The 21,869-nt window shown below is 45.6% G+C and overlaps 1 protein-coding gene across 1 annotated transcript in view; it reads right to left on the reverse strand.

Moving 5' to 3' along the window:
* The window catches only part of LOC148107470 (small G protein signaling modulator 1-like), an 82,465-nt gene that overhangs the window by 19,730 nt on the left and 40,866 nt on the right, over positions 1-21,869 (reverse strand). The window contains 5 exon segments of the mRNA XM_087857174.1: positions 255-319; positions 2,686-2,824; positions 6,609-6,738; positions 7,129-7,292; positions 8,367-8,434. Of these exon segments, the coding sequence (XP_087713300.1) occupies positions 255-319; positions 2,686-2,824; positions 6,609-6,738; positions 7,129-7,292; positions 8,367-8,434 (566 nt within the window).

Here is a 21,869-nt window from a genome sequence, read left to right on the forward strand (position 1 = left end):
CCCTGCCACGAGGAGCCCCATCGTTGGCTGCCCTCTCTAAGAACTAGAGATAAAACTTATGCCCAGTCCCTGGTGGAGGGAGTTCAGGCTCCGAGAAGTCTGCCTAACTTCACTAAAACTAGACACATCCGGGAACTAGGGGAGCCGAGGTTCACGTGCCAGAGCCGGGCTCCTTCCCCCAATACTGATGCCATACAACAGGCATTCGATCAACGTGCCCGTAGACCACAGTGGCAAAAAAGGCCAGTACGCACATCCATAGAAGGCTCTGGAAAGGATCTGGTACTTCATGTTGTCACAGAGGAGCTTCAGCGGTGCCCTGCAGGTGGAGGAAGAGGGGACACTTAGAAAAGACCACACAGAGCCCACGTTTCCTGGAGGAGTGGAGCCCATTACCCGGAGGGGGCAGATTAAAACCAACCAGCCAAGGGGACTCTGGGGGGACTACTGTTTCTACCCATTCGTCCACTTCACCTATCAGCTCTGGGGTCACTTTCTCCCCAACTCTCTGTGGTTTGCATGGGGCTGATTCGACCCCGTGCAGGATTCAGGCTGGAGGCACAGGCATTGGGTAAGACGTGGTCATGTGATCCGACCTGAGCCAATGAGAATGAGCCCTGGGACTTTCGTTGGAACTACGGGGAGATACACACTCTTTTCTCTGCTCGAGTTCCTAAGCCAGAGGGATGTAGGGCAGTGGCTGCTGGGATCCATTTCTGCCGCTGCATAGGAAGGGCCTGCCTGAGAATGAAACCATCACGGAGGCAGCCAGAGACAAGAGGTGAAGAAACAGAGACATTTGTGTTCTGAGCGTCTGGAACCAACCATGCCTGAAGTCACTGCACCTCTAGACTCCTCAGTTCTGCTGAGATTTTCTTCTGTATTTGAACCAGTCTGCAGTGGGTTTCTGTCACTTGTAGAAAGAGTTCTGACTTCTGAAGTGACCCAGCTAAACCAAACTGAGCCGAACTGGGACTCAGAGTCTGGCTGTTGCAAAGGAGGTGACGCCTCAGAGCTTCTCCTTGCATGGGAATTTGGGGGGGGGGCTGTTTTGGCTGAAAGAGGAGAGGGGAGTAAGGCCCTAGCACTGTTGGCGAAATCAAGGACTGCTGATGGGACTGCATTCTCACAGAGAACAGAGTGGAGGAATATCTGCATCTTTTTTTCTCAGGACATCCTGGGGACACTCAGGAAAACTCAACAAGACAGGAACAGGGGCATGGCTAAGGTGTTCCAGTTACACACATGGAGGCATTAAACATGAAAATCACCCTCGTCATGGCCTCAAGTTGGTGGGGCTCAGGCTTGCTCAGTTTACCTAAGAAGAGCACCACACGGACAGCTGTCCCACAGGGGACTTGGCTTGTGAAAGGTGATGAACTCCCCGTCACTCCAGGTGTGGAAGCAGATGCCACGAGAGGGGACACTAGGTTACAACAGCATTTTTCAATGGCCCCTGGACCACAGCCCAAGAATCACTTGGGATTTCTCCAATATGCGGATTCCTGGGCCCCGCACAGACCGACTCAATCGGGGCCCCTAAGGAAGTTGTCTGGGAACCAGTATCACCTCCCGCTGGTGATTCTGATGCACACAAACGTGGGAGACTCTCTGATTACAGGAAAGCTTCTCAAACTGAAACGTGCACACACGATCTTAGGATCCAGTGAAATGCAGATTCTGCTTCAGTAGGTCTGGCAAGATGGACTGAGATCTGCCCCAGGATGCTGCTGCAGGTCTGTGGACCACGTGCCGAAAGCAGGCCCTGGACGACTGCAAGAGTGTGATGCCAGCTCCCACCCCTTAAGCTCCTATGGCTGAAGACAGGACCACCCATGGGGCCAGGGGCCTGGCATGGAAAAAGGGGTTCCACTCTCCCCAGCCAGGCCAGGTGGGTTTGGTGGGAAACAAGACCAGTCTCATTATTGCACTGAGCAGCCCTGAAGACACATGAGATCTGTCGGCCAGGAGATAGATGATCTGGGGGGGTCTAACTTTATCCAATAAAATAAGAAGCGTCACTTAATTGAACATTTCCAGGGGCTGGGTACCACGTGCTGGCCACATTAGACCAGTATCTGATTTGTCCTTACAATAGCTATGCAAAGCAAGCATTCGTATCCCCATTCGGTGGAGAAGCAAATGGAGGCACATGTGGTTTGCAGTGAGTAGTATTGCTAGTTTCCGCCTTCCAAGAGCATGATAGGGCTGCGCTTCCTGGAATGTTGTGGATGAGGTCAATGAGGCGTGAGCAGAAAGAGTATGTGCTGCTCTCAGGGTGGAGCATTTCATTGTCCTTCAGGAGCCCCAGACCTACCTTTCCCTCTGTCACTGCGACTGGGAATATTCCAGAAGGTGTCGTTCCATCAGCCAGGCCCTTTAATGTGGTGCAAGCAGAGCCCCCAGCTGACCCACGAGAGACACACAGTACGCATGATAAATCAACCTCTGTTGTACTAAGCCATTGAGATTCCAGGACTGTTTGTTACTGCAACATAACCTTGGTTATCCTGACTGATACGTGTAAGGAAGCTAGGACTTCATGAGGCTAGGATTTAACCCAGACCTCGATGATCTCATAGCTTATGTTCCTCCTCTGAATTCAGTGCTGGGCAAGACATGGGTATCTACAAATCTTTGGCAAATCCTTCCACACCCTCCACCCACAGATTAAGCCCCTCATACCTCTCATGGTTGCAGCCATTGGACGAGCCACCATCGGCCAGGCCACTCTGTGAACAGGGTGAGCAGGAGGATTTCTGGGGGCTGGGTTGCCAAAGGGGCGGTAGGTTGCTCACGGAGACATCCATCAGGTCCTGGGGGACTGTGGTGGACAGGAGGGTCGGAGCAAGAGCCCCGGTTAAGCCTATGTGGGTCACAGAAAGCTCATCCCAAAGCAACCAGCTTGCCCCTAGGCCAGCACAGGGACAGGGAAAGACCCTGAATGTGACAGTCAGAGACAGCGACCCCAATCATTATCTGACCCAGACCTGTGAGCCCACCTGATCCAGGGAAAACCACCACCAAGATTTGGGGCCCTCAGCAGACAGGCAGAGCTGATGAGAGCTGAAGAGAGAGGAAGAAGTGGGGCATGGGGGGAAGAGAGACAGACAAGAGGGACAGACCCAGTCCCAGAGCAGGAGGCCGAGCCTCACCATGTTGTCATTCAAGCGTCCTCACAGGAGGCTGACAAGAAGGAAGAGGAGCCTGCTGGGGGCTTCTGGGGACGGCTCATAGTCCCGAGTCGCCAGAGACAGACTCTCTGGAAGACAGAGTCTACCGGGGAGACAGAAGGGAGCCTAACTCAACAGATGAGGCAGGGTGCCAAGGACGAGGGACCCAATGGAGCTCCTGCTGATGAGGCCACCTGCACTGTCCATCATCCTGAGCCATAGGGCTCTTCCATCAACAGGTCTCAAACAGGTGGGTTACCCCCACCCAGAATCACGTGGCGGGGGGCTTCTTAAAAAGCCATGCCTGTATCCTACCCCTGACCTACTGAATTTAAACCTCCTGGAGATACAGCCCTTAAATCCGTATATCCAAAAAAATTTTGATAACAGCAGCCACGTTCGAGAACCAAGAGAGCATGACTGATATCCTAACACGGACACTGGTGACTTGTGATCACATGGTCCCAGGATGCAGCACTTGGAGTGTCCCTCACCGCCTTCCCTGCCAGCTCCATGGAAACCGCCCCGTCTGCAGAGCCGCATGACAGACACAACGGTGACTCACACATTACAATTTCTATCACTAACTTCCTGGCCTCCTGGCAGTTCCAGACAGGTGCAAACATTTTATTTTCTCTAGGACAGGGCTCGGGAAACATTTTCCGTCAAGGGCCAGGCAGTAAACATTTTTAGGGTTCGTGAACCATTTGGCCGCGATCATAGCCACTCAACTTTGTCATCATCATGCAAACACAGCCATCCACAAGCTGCAAACACGTGAGCGTGGCTATGTTCCAATAACACTTTATTTATGGACACTGAAATCTGAGTTTCGTATTTTTACAGGTCACAAATATTACTCTTCTTTTGATTTTTTTCAATCATTAAAAAAATGTAAAAACCATTCTTAGCTCATGGGTCGCACTGAATGAGGTTGGCTCCGGCCCCTGGGCCCTGGTTTGCCAAGTCCTGACCTAGGAGATTGAGAAGGGTGCACATCTGTCCCACAGGCCCTGCCCCCTCAAGGATGACTGGTAATCCCTGGCCTCTTCCCTTGGGCTGCGAGGCTGGGAAGTTATGGACCCAGGGCCACTTGTCATCAGAGCTCAGTAGCTGACAGGGCCCAGCCCTAGCCACTGTTAGTGCAGAAAGCTCCTCCCCAAGCTGACTCACTGATGAGCTGGCCAAGAAAGACCAGTGAGCCCCTGTAAAATGTTCTAGAAAAGCATCCCCAGTTCTCCGCCAGTCTGAGGGAAGCATTGATCAGCTTCAGCAAGCTGTGGCCAGTATGCCTTGGCCCCGGCCCCAGCATCTCACACTCCACCAGCATCACCAGTGGACCCCTTCCCTATGGACCCCACAACACTCCAAGCTGCATTCTGCCACGTGGAGGCTGGACAGCGTGAGGGCATCCATTTGTCTCCGGCTTCCCTCGTCCTGGGGACCAAGACTCAAAAGACAGCATGGCAGAGGTGGCCAGCACCCAGCCCCAGGCATGGGAGGAGCCCAGACATTACTGGGGGGCTGCTGCTTCCGGCCCGACACGGGGAAGGTGGTGTCCCATCTGGCTCGCACCCACTGACCGCCCCTGGCCACCACCAGCACGGACCGGCTGGTAGGAACCACCGTCCTGGCGGGGCTCGCGGAGCCGGGGGCAGGGCTGCCCAGGGGGTCAGGAGCAACTTGAGACACAAAACAAAAAGCACTAGTGAAATGAAATGTCTGAGGTGGGCAGAACCCTGAAACAGCCAAAGAACCCACTCCTCGGGGCTTGATCTCCCCCCTGCCCGGCTCTGCACAGCTCCCATGTATTGTGTTGGCTTTGAGGAAGAAAGAACGCTGATGTTTATAAAATGCCCTACTGTGTGCCGGCTGCTGTGCAGGGATTGCTTTATCAGCCTTAATGCCCCTGTGGGAGACGCATCTCTCCTCCCATTCTGCAGAGTGGAAACTGAGGCTCAGAATGGCAACACTACTGAACCATCCACGGCCCCAGCAGGTGGTAACTGGCATAACAGCTCTTTCCGACCGAGGTCCCCTTTCTCTTTCTGCTAACGACAGCTATCACTTACTGAGAGCAAATATTATTATTATTATTATCCCCTTTTACAGATTTGGGAACTGAGGCACAGATGGAAGCATCATGCCCAAGACCACCCAGTGAACAAATAGTGCAGCTGGGATTCTGACCCAGGGCATCAGACCCCAAGACCCTATTCACACTCTCCTGACCGATATCCCCCCTCAACCTCATCCATCCTCTGTCCAGACCAGCAGTTCTCAACTGGGGCAATTCTGGCCCCTCAAGGACATTTGGCGATGTCTGGCGACATTTTTTGTTGTCGCAACCTGAGAATTTGCTAGATGCTATTGGCATCTATCCAGTGGGTAGAGACCAGGGATGCTGCTTGCCATCCTATAATGGACAAGACCCCCCCTCCCAAACACACAATTATTCATCCAATGTGTCAACCCCGCCCTAGGCCAGCTCTGTTCAATAGGAATCTTCCCTGAGCCACCAGCTTATTTTAGAAGTTTCTAGTAGCCACACTAAAAGGGGGGAAAGAAACAGATGAAATCAATTTCAACAGTATATTCTGTTTGACCTAGTGTATCCCTAATGTTACCATTTTAACATAGAGTCAATATAACATTGCTGATGAGATATTTTACATTCTTTCCTATTGTTGCTCCAAAGTCTCCAGAATGCAGGGTGTCTTTTACACTTAAGGCACATCTCTCTTCGAACTCGTTGCATTTCAAGTGCTCGGGAGCCACACGTGGCTCACGCCTACCACGCCAGATGGTACAGACAGTCTCAGCAACACAGGAGTCTGAAAATGCCCTCCTCTGACTCTGAGCCTGTCTGCACGGTTCAGAACTTGTCTTTGCCTCCTCTGTGCACACAGACCGGGTGGTGGAGACAGAGGCAGGAAGACACTGAGAGGGGGTTTAGAACCATTTATGGCCCCTCATCCCTCCCACAGGGCCAAACTCTTCTCTCTTATTACTTGAGGCAGGCATCTGCAAACTTTTTCTATAAAGGGCCAGATAGTAACTATTTTTGGCTTTGTGGACCATACGGTCTCTGTCACAACACTCCCACTCCGCTGCTGCGGTGTGAGAGCAGCCACACACAATATGGATATGAATGGGCGGGACTGTGTTCCAATAAAACTTTATTTACAAAAGTAGGCAGGGGGCCGAATTTGGACCACAGGAAGGAGTCTGCCCATTTCTGATGTAGGCACTTCTTCAGAAAGGACGTCCTTGTTCTCAAAGATTCTGAAAACCATACATGACTGCTTGTGTTAGCTCTGTGAGGCTCAGGCCCCTGGGAAAAAAACCACTTGTCCTCTAGTTCCAAACACCTGGAATCATTTTCATGATCAGCTAACATCTGGATCCAGGGGGCCCAGAGACGGGGCAGCTTACCGAATTCAGACCGCATGCCGGGGCAGATGGTCCTGAACACGTAATCTGTGGCCTCGTCGTCTTCCTTGTCTGAAGACGTGGACTCGGAACCCTGAGGGCTTCGCTTGCGCAGTTTGGGAAATACTTTGCCCTGAAAGAAGGTGTCCTATTGCACAGTCCTTGGGATACACCTGTCCCCACAATCTGCACAGCCTGAGGGTTTCAGTGGGGTGTGTATGTGCCCACAAAGCCACTTAAGGATCCATGGGCAAGAATGACCACTCCTCCGGGTGCCTGGGTGGCTCAGTCGGTTAAGCATCTGACTCTTGATTTCGGCTCAAGTCATGATCTCAGGGTCGTGAGATCCGGCCCCAAGTCTTGGGTTGGGTGCGGAGCCTACTTGGGATTCTCCCTCTCCCCCACCCCTCCCCCACCCTGCTTGCACACACACGCATGCACCTCTCTTTCAAAAAATAAAGAATGACCACTCCCCGTAGCTGACCCCCACCCCAGCCTCCCTGGGTCCCCTGTGATCACTCACCTTTCCCCGCTGAGACCAGAGTGGAGGGTCCAGCTGCCCATGAGGGAGCAGCCCATTTTCCAGGCACGAGAGGAACTGCAGGAGGTGCCCTCCCTTGGGGAAGCAGAAAGGCGGCCTCTGGATCCCGTCCTGGCTGACCAGCACCACTGTCCCGCCGCTGTCCACTGCCACCACGACCCAGCCAGAGGAGATCCAGCGGGAAGTCAGTATGAGGCATGGGTATGGGGCCCTCCCGGCATACACATCCCCCCAGGCATGTCAAACCAGACCCACAGACCTGCTCCAAGGCTCTGAGAAAGGCCTGGGCAGAAGGTCAGGGCCAGTTTTTAGCCCCCGCCAAGCCTCTTCCACCCCACCTGCCACGGTCACTGACCAGGAAGTAGAGGACATGATCCAGAAGACTATGTTTGGCCCCGATGAAGTCACCCCCCAAAGGAAATGATGCCCCTAAACATGTGATGTCCCTCTACACCCTCAATCACCCTCTACGAATCAGCCTGACCTATTTCTTCATGGAGGCTTGCAGACCTATCCCTTCTCAGGGCAGTAGTTGACTTGCTAGCACGTATTGAGCGCTTACTGTATATAGCACAGCATGTTAAAGGCAGTGTCTTACTGGAATACTCAAAATAGACCTATGAGGTATATCTCTTATTGTGTGTTTTACAAGTGATGAAACCAAGGCTCAGAGAGGCGATGTAATTTGCCCAGGGCTGCACAGTAGGGCCTGGATCTGAACCCAGATCTGTCTCACTAACTAAGCTTCATGTTTTGTGCCTTGGTGGGGCATGGATCACTTGCTTTCTACAGCAGGATGGCCTTTTGCTTGTTCTGAATGTGCCTTCTCTGAGCCTTAAAGGAGAACTCTAGTTATTAATCCCAGATCTTGAGAGCACAGGCTTTGGAATGATAAAGACCTGATTTTGAGTCCAAACTCAGGAGTTCCCGGGGTGTGTGACCTCGTGCCAAGCTGTTTAGAGCCCTGCTTGGCACATCGTAAGCGCGCAATAGGCGTGAGCAGCTAATACCATGGGTTTGGTGCTGAGCCCTTATCATATGTCACAGGATGTTCACAACAACGCCAGGAGTAGGTGCTGTTGTGATTCCGTTTTACAGATGGGGAAACTGAGGCTCAGCGAGAGGTCACTTGTTTGAGGCTGCACAGGTACTAAGGAGGTGGGGCCAGGCAGGGGAGCCAGGAGGAACACCCCAGCCCCGTGCTCCCCCATGGTCCCTACCTTGCTGATGGCAGTGCAGGTACACAATCTCCTCCAGGCAGATGGTCATGGCATAGTCCCAGTAGACGCTGGAAGGGGAGGGATGGTTAGGTCCGCAGGATGCCTGCTCACCGATTCGTGGCAAAGGGCCCAGGAGGCCATGAAACCACACCCATGGGCTCCTGCACCCTTCTCACTAGGACCCACCTGTCTCCAACATCTGTATTCCAGGCTTCCCAGAATCCATCTCCCCTTCTTTGGTCCCAGCACCCCAGTTTTCTAAGGACCACTCCTCTCTTAACCCCAGTCCATGTGGCTGAGGCGGAGTCCACCCACCCTCTATGCCAGGATTCCAGGAATGGCCATCTGACCCCAGCCTGGCCGGTCAGCATTTTCCACTGTTCCAGCCAAGTGACTGGTTTAGGGATGGCCCTGCAACCCAAGCAGAAACAATGAGGCTCGGAGAGAGAGTTAAGATGGCAGAGGAGTAGGGGGTCCCCTTTTTCAGCCGGTCCCCTGAGTCGAGCTGGATAGGTACCAGACCAGCCTAAACACCCACGGAATCAGCCTGAGACGCAGGAAGATACATCTGGATCTCTACAAATGAACATCTCTAGCACTGAGCATTGAGGTACAAAGTGGGGGAGCCGTGAATCCCCGCACAGATATTGGAAGATAAACAGAAGGGGGAGGGAGCCACCGTGCTCGGGCACCGACCGGGAAGCAGGAGCCACCTGCACGGGGGAGCGGGCGGGCTCCCGGACTGGCACCCGCAAGAGAGAGAGCAGACTGAGACCGTAAGCCTGGGAACGCGCCCGACCAGAGTGAAAACCAACGCCCCGGAGTGCTCACTGGAACCGGACTGATACCGGGAGCTCGGGAGTGTGCGCGCGTCCAAACTGAAAACCAGAGCTCTGGAGTGCACACTCAAACTAGGCTGAAACCAACAGTTTGGGAGTGCGCTGTGCGCGACCAGACTGAAAACCGGTGCTCCGGAGCACCCCGGACCACACTGAAACCGAGAGCTCGGGAGTGCACGCGGGAACCGGGGCGGCTGGCGGTGTTCGAAGCACAAAGGATAGGGACTTGCCAGCCCTGGAAGCGAGGACTGGGAGAGTGGCTGTGGGGCGCACAACCCGGGACACTTCAGGGTTTTTAGCAGCACCAACAGAAACAGAGGTAAAGTGGCCAGGAGAGTTCAGTGGAGAGCGGACTGTGATCTCTCTGTTCTGAGACAGAGGCTAGGATTCAGCCACTGCTGCTCTGACTCTCAGAAGAGGCACAGAAAACCATCAGGGAAAGCTGCCAGAGAACAAAAGCCCGGAATTACCAGCTCACATTGTGCCCATCCCCATCCCCCCTCGCAGGGGACGGGGCAACTCTACCCAAACAGGGGTGCCTGAGTATCAGTGCGGCAGGCCCCTCCCCCAGAAGGCAGGCTGAAAAATCAAGAAGCCCACATTCCTAAGGTCCCTATAAAACAAAAGCACGCTGCCTGTGTCCTGGTCAATAATTTGGGCTCTGGGCATCCCGGCTACCTCTCCTCATCAGAATGACGAGAAGGAGAAATACCCCCCAGCAAAGAAAAGACCATGAGTCTGTGGCCTCTGCCACAAAACTGATATTTATGGATATAACCAAATTGTGAGAAATGGAGTTCAGAGTAACAATGGTCAAGATGATGTGTAGACTTGAAGAAAATATTAACGAGAATATAGAATCTCTAAGGGCGGAAATGAGAGCGAATCTGGCAGAAATTAAAAATGCTATGAATCAAATGCAGTCTAAACTAGAGGCTCTGACGGCTAGGGTGAATGAGGCAGAAGAAGGAATTAGTGAAATGGAGGATGGGATGGTAGAAGGGAAAGTTAAAATGAAACTTGGCTCAAAAAAATCCAATCTCAAGAATGTAGGTTACGGGAGATTACTGACTCAATGAAACGTTCCAATGTCAGAATCATCAGCATCCCCGAAGGGGTGGAAAAAGAGAGAGGTCTAGAAGAGATATTTGAACAAATTGTAGCTGAAAACTTCCCTAATCTAGCAAAGGATTCAAGCATTCGTGTTCAAGAGGCAGAGAGGACCCGTCCCAAATTCAACCACGACAAACCTACGCCACGCCCGTCATGTCATAGTGCATTTCGTAACTATTAGATTGAAGGATGCAGTATTGAAAGCGGCCAGGGCAAAGAAATTTCTCACATACAAAGGCAAAAATATCAGGATTACGTCAGACTTGTCTACACAGACCTGGAATGAGAGAAAGGGTTGGGGGGGGCATTTTTAAAGCTCTTTCAGAGAAAAACATGCAGCCAAGGATCCTTTATCCAGCAAGGCTGTCATTCAGAATTGATGGACAGATAAGGACCTTCCAGAATCGCCAGACACTGACCAATTTCATAACCACGAAACCAGCCCTACAGGAGATATTAAGGGGGGGTTCTATAAAAGTAAAAAGGCCCAAGAGTGATACAGAACAGAAAGCTACAATCTATAGAAACAAAGACTTTACAGGCAACATGACCTCATTAAAATCATATTTCTCAGTAATCATTCTCAATGTGAATGGCCTAAATGCTCCCATAAATGCCACAGGGTTGCAGATTGGATAAAAAGACATGACCCATCCATTTGCTGTCTACAAGAGACTCATTTTGAACCTAAAGATACATCCAGACTGAAAGTGAAGGGATGGAAAACCATTTTTCATGCCAGTGGACCTCAAAAGAAAGCTGGGGTAGCAATTCTCAGATCAGACAGATTGGATTTTACTAAAGACTGTAGTTAGAGACACAGTAGGACACTATATTATTCTTAAAGGATGTATCCAACAAGTGGATATGACAATTATAAATGTCTATACCCCCAACAGGGGAGCAGCAAGATACACAAGCCAACTCTTAACCAGAATAAAGAGACATATAGATAAAAATATGTTAATAGTAGGGGACCTCAACACTCTGCTCACAGACAGATCACCTAAGCAGAAAATCAACAAAGAAACAAGGCTTTGAATGAGATACTAGACCAGATGGACCTCATAGATATATATATATATATATAGAACACTACACCCCAGAACAAAAGAATACTCATTCTTTTCGAATGCACATGGAACTTTCTCCAGAATAGACCATATACTGGGTCACAAAACAGGTCTCAACCGATACCAAAAGACTGAAATTATTCCCTGCATATTCTCAGACCACATGCTTTGAAATTGGAACTCAATCAAAAGGAAAAATTTGGAAGAAACTCAAATACTTGGAAACTAAGAACCATCCTGCTCAAGAATGATTCGATAAACCAGGAAATCAAAAATCAATTTAAACAATTTATGGAGAATAACAAAAATGAAAACACAATGGTCCAAAACCTACGGGACACTGCAAAGGCAGCCTTAAGGGGGAAATACATAGCCATCCCGGCCTCACTCAAAAGAATAGAAAAATCTAAAATGCAGTTTTTATATTCTGACCTCAAGAAGCTGGAACAGGAACAGAAGAACAGGCCTAACCCATGCACGAGAAAGCAGTTCAAGATTAGAGCAGAGATCAATGAATTAGAAACAAAGAGCACAGTAGTTCAGATCAACAGAATTAGAAGCTGGTTCTTTGAAAGAATAAATAAGATCAATAAGCCACTGGCAAGACTTATTCAAAAGAATAGAGAAAGGACCCAAATTAATAAAATTATGAATGAAAAGGGAGAGGTCACAACTAACACCAATGAAATAGGAAGGATCATTAGAAACTTTTATCAACAGCTTTATGCCAATAAATTAAACAACCTGGCAGAAATGGATGCCTTCCTGGAAACCTATAAACTACCAAAACTGAAACTGGAAGAAATTGATTTTTTAAACAGACCAATTAATTATAAGAGATTGAAGCAGTGATCAAAAATCTCCCGAAAAACAAGACTCCAGGGCCTGATGGATTCCCCAGGCAATTCTACCAAACATTCAAAGAAGAAATAATACCTATTCTCCTGAAGCTGTTTCAAAAAACTAGATACAGAAGGAAAACTAGCAAACTCATTCTATGAGGCCAGTATTACTTTGCCTGATCCCCAAACCAGGCAAAGACCCCCTCAAAAAGGAGAATTACAGACCGATTTCCCTGATGAATATGGATGCCAAAATTCTCAACAAGATCCTAGCTAATAGGATCCAACAGTACATTAAAAGGATTATCCATCATGACCAAGTGGGATTCATCCCTGGGATGCAAGGGTGGTTCAACATTCGCAAATCGATCAGTGTAACAGATCATATCAACAAGAGTCAAGAACCATACAATCCTCTCAATAGATGCAGAAAAAGCATTTGACAAAATACAGCATCGTTTCCTGATTAAAACACTTCAGAGTGTAGAGATAGAGGGTACATTCCTCAATTTCATAAAAACCATCTATGAAAAGCCTACAGCAAATATCATTCGCAATGGGGAAAAGCTGGAAGCCTTTCCCTTAAGATCAGGAACACGACAAGGATGCCCACTCTCGCTACTATTATTCAACATAGTACTAGAAGTCCTTGCAACAGCAATCAGACAACAAAAAGGGATCAAAGATATCCAAATCGGCAAAGAAGAAGTCAAACTGTCTCTCTTCGCAGATGACATGATACTCTATATATGGAAAACCCAAAGAATTCACCCCCAAACTACTAGAAGTTATAGAGCAATTCAGTAATGTGGTGGGATACAAAATCAATGCTCAGAAACCAGTTGCATTTCTATACACGAACAATGAGACTGAAGAAAGAGAAATCAGGGAATCCATTCCACTTACGATAGCACCAAAAACCATACATTATCTCGGAATTAACTTAACCAGAGAAGTAAAGGATCTGTATTCTAGAAACTACAAATCACTCTTGAAAGACATTGAAGAAGACACAAAAAGATGGAAAAACATTCCATGCTCGTGGATCGGAAGAATTAACATAGTCAAAATGTCTATGCTACCCAGAACAATCTACACTTTCAATGCCATCCTGATCAAAATACCAATGACATTTTACAAAGAACTGGAACAAACAGCCCTTAAATTTGTGTGGAACCAGAAAAGGCCCAGAATCGCCAAGGAACTGTTGAAAAGGAAAAACAAAGCTGGGGGAATCACAAGGCCAGATTTCGAGCTGTACTACAAAGCTGTGATCACAGAGACAATATGGTACTGGCACAAAAACAGACACACAGACCAATGGAACAGGATAGAGAACCCAGAAATGGACCCTCGGCTCTTTGGGCAACTAATCTTTGACAAAGCAGGAAAAAACATCCAGTGGAAAAAAGACAGTCTCTTCAATAAATGGTGCTGGGAAAATTGGACAGCTACAGGCAAAAGAATGAAACTTGACCACTCTCTCACACCATACAAAAAGATAAACTCCAAATGGATGAAAGACCTCGATGTGAGACAGGATTCCATCAAAATCCTAGAGGAGAACATAGGCAGCAACCTGTAGGACATCGGCCACAGCAACATTTTTCATGATACATCTCCAAAGGCAAGAGAAACAAAAGAAAAAATGAACTTGTGGGGCTTCATCAAGATAAAAAGCTTCTGCACAGCCAAGGAAACAGTCAAAAAAACTAAGAGGCAGCCCACGGAATGGGAGAAGATATTTGCAAATGACACTACAGATAAAAGACTGGTACCCAAGATCTACAAAGAACTGCTCAAACTCAATACACGAGAAACAAATAAACAAATCAAAAAATGGGCAGAAGATATGAACAGACACTTTTCCAATGAAGACATACAAATGGCTAACAGACACATGAAAAAATGTTCAAAATCATTAGCCATCAGAGAAATTCAAATCAAAACCACACTGAGATAGCACCTTCCGCCAGTTGGAATGGCAAAAATTGACAAGGCAGGAAACAACAATCGTTGGAGAGGATGTGGAGAAAGGGGATCCCTCCTACGTTGTTGGTGGGAATGCAAGTTGGTACAGCCACTCTGGAAAACAGTGTGGAGGTCCCTTAAAAAGTTAAAAATTGAGCTACCCTATGACCCAGCCATTGCACTACTGGGTATTTACCCCAAAGATACAGACGTAGTGAAGAGAAGGGCCATTAAGCACCCCAATGTTCATAGCAGCATTGTCCACAATAGCTAAATCGTGGAAGGAGCCAAGATGCCCTTCAACAGATGACTGGATTAAGAAGATGTGGTCCATATATACAATGGAATATTACTCAGCCATTAAAAAGAACGATTTCTCAACATTTGCTACAATATGGATTGGACTGGAGGCGATAATGCTAAGCGAAATAAGTCAAGCAGAGAAAGACAATTATCATATGGTTTCACTCATTTATGGAACATAAGAAATAGGAAGATTGGTAGGAAAAGAAGGGGAAGAAGAAAGGGGGGGTAAACAGAAGGGGGAATGAACCATGAGAGACTATGGACTCTGGGAAGCAAACTGAGGACTTCAGAGGGGAGGGGGGTCCGGGAATGGGATAGACTGGTGATGGGTAGTAAGGAGGGCACATATTGCATGGTGCACTGGGTGTTGTTCGCAAGTAATGAATCATGGAACTTTACATCGAAAACTAGGGATGTACTGTATGGTGACTAACATAATAAAAAAAATAAAATAAAAAAATGGATAGCAAAAAAGAAAAAATTAAAAGTAATTTGAAAATAAAAAACAAGATTAAATTTTAGTTTCAACATAATCAATACAAATGAGTTGAACTAATCAATTAAAACACAGACATCAATTTGGAATAAAAATTTAAAAAAATAAATTTCTTTATATTAATTATATTAATTCATTATTACTTAAACTGATTAAAACCACATTTTACATATATTCTAGGCAATAATATATATACATGCATGTATATACATATGTATGTATGTATATTATGTGCATATACATACATATGTTTGTATACACATATATACTATATACATATGAAAGGTATTTGAAATGAAACCATCATTTCCCTGACTGTAGCATCAAAAATGTGGCAGTAAGAATCCAATAAATGACATTTCTATCAATAAAATAGCTTATAATTACAAAATTCCTTGATTATACATTTTGTCCCAGACCCTGCTAAATATGTGTATGGGATATTTATTCATGCTACAGATCTTATTAAATATGTGTATAAGATATTCATAGACCCTACTAAATATGTGGATGAGATTCCAGTTCATTCATATAAATTATTCTTTTCCACTGAAATAAGATTCTTGACAAAGTTATTTAATAAGACTCTCTGCATTTTGATTGACTATTGCTGTGTAACAAACTGCTCCAATAATTAATGGCTTATAACAGCAACGATTTATTATTTCTCCTGATTTTGTGGGTTGAATGAGTCCATCTTGGCCATTCCGCTTATATGGAGATGACTGAGCTTACTAGGTTGCTTTCAGATGGTGGTTTGGCTAGGCTAGAAAGTCCAGATAAATCCTGTACACTTCTCTCTGTCTACACGCGCTGCCTGCCTATAGACAGCTTGGACTTCTTTACACTGTAACTATAATACAAGAGAACAGCACAATTTGCAAGTGTTTATAAAATTTCTATTTGTGTGGTGCTTACAATCGTTAAATTGTCTAAAGAAAGTCACAAGGTCAGGCGTAGAGTCAATGTATGAGGGGACCGCACAAGACATAAATACAGGGAGTGGTTCACTGGGGAATAGTTAATAGTAACAACACTATTTTCACCGTGGTACCACCTCACTCAAACAATCAAAATCTAATTAATTGTGTCTCCATGTTTAAAGGCACCTTTGTCTTTGAACCTTTGCTTCTAAAATAGCATCTGCAACGTAACCCAGTTACGTGAAAATTTAGTATTCTGAGTCACTTTCTAATCGCTCCCCCATATATGAGAAACCTAGAAAACATGTTCTTTCCCAAATTATGTTTAAAGTTATGATACGATTTTTGCAATGTGAGAAGTGACCTATGGGACCAGATGACACAGGTTCAAATCCCAACTGTCGTTTAAAATAACTTCATGACCTCAGGCAAGGTATTTAAAACTCTTCTATAAGAATCCAATTTCTCGTTTGTGAAACCAGAGTTAATATACATATGGTTATGAAAACAATGCTTTGTGACACGTTTTGTTTAACAATGAAAATAAGGATGAGAACGAGTATGTTAATAATGATGAAGACGACATTATTGTTAAATGATGATAAGGGGCGTAAACCCAAACCAAAACTTCCTTTCGTTCAAAACTGCCAGCAACGACTGGGAAGTTAAGAGCATTGCTCTAGTCTCACAGTGAATTTTTTTTTTAAGACTTCATTTATTTATTTATTTATTTATTTATTTATTTATTTATTTATTTGACAGAGATAGAGACAGCCAGTGAGAGAGGGAACACAAGCAGGGGGAGTGGGAGAGGAAGAAGCAGGCTCATAGCGGAGGAGCCTGACGTGGGGCTCGATCCCACAACGCCGGGATCACGCCCTGAGCCGAAGGCAGACACTTAACCGCTGTGCCACCCAGGCGCCCCTCACAGTGAATTTTTAGTAAGTTTAACATTGTATATATTTATGCCATCAATTAATATCATGTAAGCCTACTGCACATTACATATGGATTTCAAACTCATTTTCAGCTCTTCTTTTGCTTTATTTACTAAATATTTAGTTGGTACTGAAGTTCTGCAGCTACGGGTCTGCCCATCCTTTTTTCCTGAACATAAATGGTAATATTTCTCCACTGGAATTATTTTGCTTTTCAGTGGAAAACAGGCAATTTAAATGTAAACATCTCTAGGGATTTTTCAGACTGCACAGGATTATTCTGTACACTGCTTACCAGAGAGAGCCATTTAATACCCCGTAACAGAGAGCAGTCCCTGAGTCTGTATCTCGAGGTAATGTGAGCAACTTTGCTTCATTCAGTTCCAGACTAAGGATGCACTTCACGGCAGAGATATGGAAATACTCTCAGGACAAATCTGCTCGCGTGGTAGGTCTAACATACCACTGAAAATATTAACTTGAAAATGCAAATTTAAAACTATCTGCAGAATGGATTTTTATTTCTCAGATTTGAGAGATATCAAATCATATAAAAATATCATATTTTAAATCCCAACAATTTCGTCTTAAGAAAGCATACCACCAATTTCCATTTGTGAATTCATCTATGTAAGGGATTTTTTTATAGGTAAAAGATGATGATTTTCATTTTGTTTTAAGTGGCATTCAACAATTATTATTGAATAAATCACTCAAATACTAAACTAGACTCCTAAATACACAAAGAACCAAAAACTTTTCTTTTCTACATCTATTCTTGATTTCTTCTTTGGATTTACTAATAAAGTGTATTAAACTACATTAATGACAATTTAAAGAAAGTAGAAAAAAGTAAAACTTGCCAGGTTTTCAAGAATATACTGACGTCGAGGATTCAACTGACATTTTGGATAAGGTTCTGAAAAAGTGACGTATGAGCCCCAATGAGTAACTCAACGATGCGGATTTTCATACTGAGGAATGAGCAAAAATACCTTAGAAATCACCACACTGAATTAGACTAAAAGTGACACATTTTATCAAGGGTCACACATTTTACTGATGAGTTATGATTATTTCATTCAACTTTAAAACGTAACCCACTTCCTTCACTGAAGAGCTCCAACACATATTTACAGCATTTCACCTGTGGTTTATTTTGCAGATAACATTTTCATGTATCAGTAAGCTTAACGGTGGGGTATTTTTCTTCACACACTTCTACTTGGATGACTGCAACTGAAATGCTGTAAAGCATTAGGGTCAACCCTAAGGACCTGTATACATGTGACCATTTTTAAACAAAAACATGGAAATTCCAAATATCTTCATTGATAATCTGTGGCTACGAAGGATTGCTTCTAGTCTTAGGAGTATTGTTTTGAATTCCAGAAATAGAAGTTGATCGATTTTTTCAGCTTCAATAACTGATTCAAATATGGTCAATATAATCCACAGTTATTAGGTTTCTAGGCTTGACCGAGAGTTTGAGCAAGCTGGAACCCTTATGTTGCCTTAGTATCTAGTTTTCTTAATCGAACACTCTAACAATCAGGCCAGCTGTCTTTTGAAGAGATGACCTGGCGAACGTTACAGTAGTCTTAGCAGGGAAAAGATAAGCAAGGCTTCTTTTAACTTATTTCTGGAGCAATGACAACTATAATGAGGACTTTCATATACTTACTTTTAAGTACAAATCATTCACGATCACAGGGACATTGAGGATGGTTACCTTTGCAGGTCAATTTGTTGATGTAACATTAATGCCATTTAGTCACTGCGGATTTAAGTACCTTCGAATTAACCACTAATAGTTGCGAACTTCTGTGTACTTCCTCTTACAAACCCCCTGGCACAGCCTCCAACAACTTCCCACGCATTTCACAGTTTATTCTTAGTGAGAAGTGCTTCTTTCCTTCTGAACTCTCACGTTACGGGCTAAGGAAAATGAGTGTAGTTTTCTTTTCATTGCGGTCTATATCTAAGTACTTCTCACCAGGAGAGCTTCAGAATTTTGCTGTAAGCTAAATGCATGTTTCTCTAAATGGTAGCTTTGACCTGTGAAACGTGAAATGGTTCTTTTAATGGAAAAATTCCCAAATAGCTAAGGGTTGGATAGTTCACTAAATAATTCTTAAAACAAAACTATGATAATTTATACATTCTTTTAATATGTTATATATATATTTTTAAGATTTTATTTATTTATTTGACAGAGAGAGACAGCCAGCGAGAGAGGGAACACAAGCAGGGGGACTGGGAGAGGAAGAAGCAGGCTCCCAGCGGAGGAGCCTGATGCGGGGCTCGATCCCATAACACCAGGATCACGCCCTGAGCCAAAGGCAGACGCTTAATGACTGAGCCACCCAGGCGCCCCAATATGCTATATATTTTAATATATGATATGTTTACCATAGTGATCATTATATTTTCTATAGCAACTATACCAAAGAGGTGGATTCAAAATTTCCAAGGCTCTTGGCTTAGATCGGAACTCAAACATGAAAGGAATTCTTCCAGAGTCAAACCATTTCTGAATCTGTGAGCTTCCAAAAAGACCTCCCTGAAGCTATCGCGCAAATGGAAAAAAAGCTGGAGCTGCAATCCTCACGTCACCCAACGTGAACTGGGTACTGGCCTCTCCCAAGGTGTCTACGGTTCTTCTGAAATACTCTGCAGTATTCTATACACAGTCAACTCTTTGACTCAAGCAGGCATCGGTCTTCTTTAGGAGAGGCTCACAGGCCCACAAGATAGTCATTCAGGATTCTGTCCTCAGGGGACTCCTGTTTTCAGATTCTATGATAGTCTGTGTGATAGGGCCAGAAATGGCGGGCTACTGGTCACAAATGGCTGTGTGTCCATGACCGGAGACGAGGCTGGAGAGGATGGACTGTGTGGCATTCTATCAAGCCAGAGGGAAGGAAGCCAGCCTTTATGAAGTGCCTACTCTCTCTATGTATTTTCCACACATTCTGTATCTTACATAATCCTCACAGCGCATGAGCCACTGGAAAGTAGCAGGTACTCGGAGAACGTGTACTTCCTCAGAGCAGTAAGTTCGTCAGAGTGAGTAGGGATTCAAATTCCAGTTGGCCTGGGGCGCCTGGGTGGCACAGCGGTTAAGCGTCTGCCTTCGGCTCAGGGCGTGATCCCGGCGTTATGGGATCGAGCCCCACATCAGGCTCCTCCGCTAGGAGCCTGCTTCTTCCTCTCCCACTCCCCCTGCTTGTGTTCCCTCTCTCACTGGCTGTCTCTCTCTCTGTCGAATAAATAAAATCTTAAAAAAAAAAAAAATTCCAGTTGGCCTGACTCAAAACACCCATGTTAGTCAGTCAGTTATGTGTGAGTTTATTATTTATTTTTACCTCTTCAGATCCCAGACTGATCTGAGCCAGTGAGCGAGTGCTACTTCAAGAGCACAGAAACAGAGAATAGAAGTCCCCTCACCCAGAGACCCCTGGGAATTCACATATTTTCTATGACAATTTTTGCAAGACCAGGCCATTTCCAGCCATAAGAACTTTGACACTTTGATACTAGAGTTTAGTCTGGACCTTTGAAGATGGGTTCAGAGCTAACCAACATTAACTACTTAATAATCTACCCTGCTCTGCAAACAAGGGCACCTGATTGCCAGCCCAGCGTACTCTCAGGCAGGCTCCGGCCTAGCAAAATTTCAGGTAATGATCGCCATACTGCCCGCGGTACCAGGAAGTGTGCTAATCATATTCCCAACTTCTCACTTGGCTTAGAGCCTTGTATGACTTCATAAAGGCCAAGAGTAACAAAAGTTAGTAGACCTGAACTTCAAAGTTCCAAGCCACAAGAAGCTACCCTCCAAAACTTCACTCTTGCGTCTGCCTTGACAATTCTGATTTTAAGCGTGGTTTGGCCACTGGCACTAACCACAGTCTGCAGGACTGGAAGTAGTTACCATGTCAGCTTACCATGTGGCACTGAGTAAATCAACATCTGTACCTTGTTCTTCTTCACTCATGCAGAACAGGACTTATTTTTTTGAAAGGCATACCCTATTAGTGAAGCTGTTAGACTAAGAAATAATCGTATGTAACTGTTCTGTTTTGTTAGCCAAATATTTTATGTAATGTGAGACCAAGTCTTTTTTTTTTTTTTTTTAGATTTTTTTAAAGATTTTATTTATTTATTCGACAGAAATAGAGACAGCCAGCGAGAGAGGGAACACAAGCAGGGGGAGTGGGAGAGGAAGAAGCAGGCTCCCACCGGAGGAGCCTGATGTGGGGCTCGATCCCATAACGCCGGGATCACGCCCTAAGCCGAAGGCAGACGCTTAACCGCTGTGCCACCCAGGCGCCCCAACGACACCAAGTCTTATGTATTCCACGGGACTGTCCATTACCTTAACAAAAAAAGACCATGACCTCACACCTACTGTCTCTGAACAGATAGAGGGGTCAAAGCCAGAGACTAATGGTTTATCAGCCATAAAATAGTCATCTAGGGCCTTAGGACAGCCGATAGGTTAGAATTAGTGAGATGTGATTCTGCGAGTTTTTAGTTTTAGGGTTATAAAGAGATGAGACTGGTGTAAACATGAAGATTCCATTTTGCCCTTAAGTGAAGAACAATCTTGGAATTGGTTTTTGATTGTGAACAGAGACAGAGTGTGTCATAAGTAATTCACCCAACCATAGAAAGCAAAGTATACAAAATTACAGACTGTCCTCAAGTACACAGGGACACATAAGGTTAGATTTCTGCTAGAATATGCAAGAGTCAGTGTAAGTTTGAGAGATGGGGTCGAAGACCTAACTGCTGAACCCAGACAAGACATCCTGTGTGATTTGGGGCAAACCACCAAAATACTCTGTTTCATTTGCTAGACCCCTAACACAGAGGTGACAACAGCTACTGCCTTTAGGTCACACATTACATGAATAATCATAGGATCCTTAAGTCCAATTTATTTATTTGTTCAAATTGGTAACGAATCCACATCAGACAAACTTTAAAAGACGCA

The sequence above is a fragment of the Ursus americanus genome, chromosome 30, assembly GCF_024610735.1.
Source record: "Ursus americanus isolate L20-20 chromosome 30, mUrsAme1.1.p, whole genome shotgun sequence".
NCBI classification, from domain to species: Eukaryota; Metazoa; Chordata; class Mammalia; order Carnivora; family Ursidae; genus Ursus; species Ursus americanus.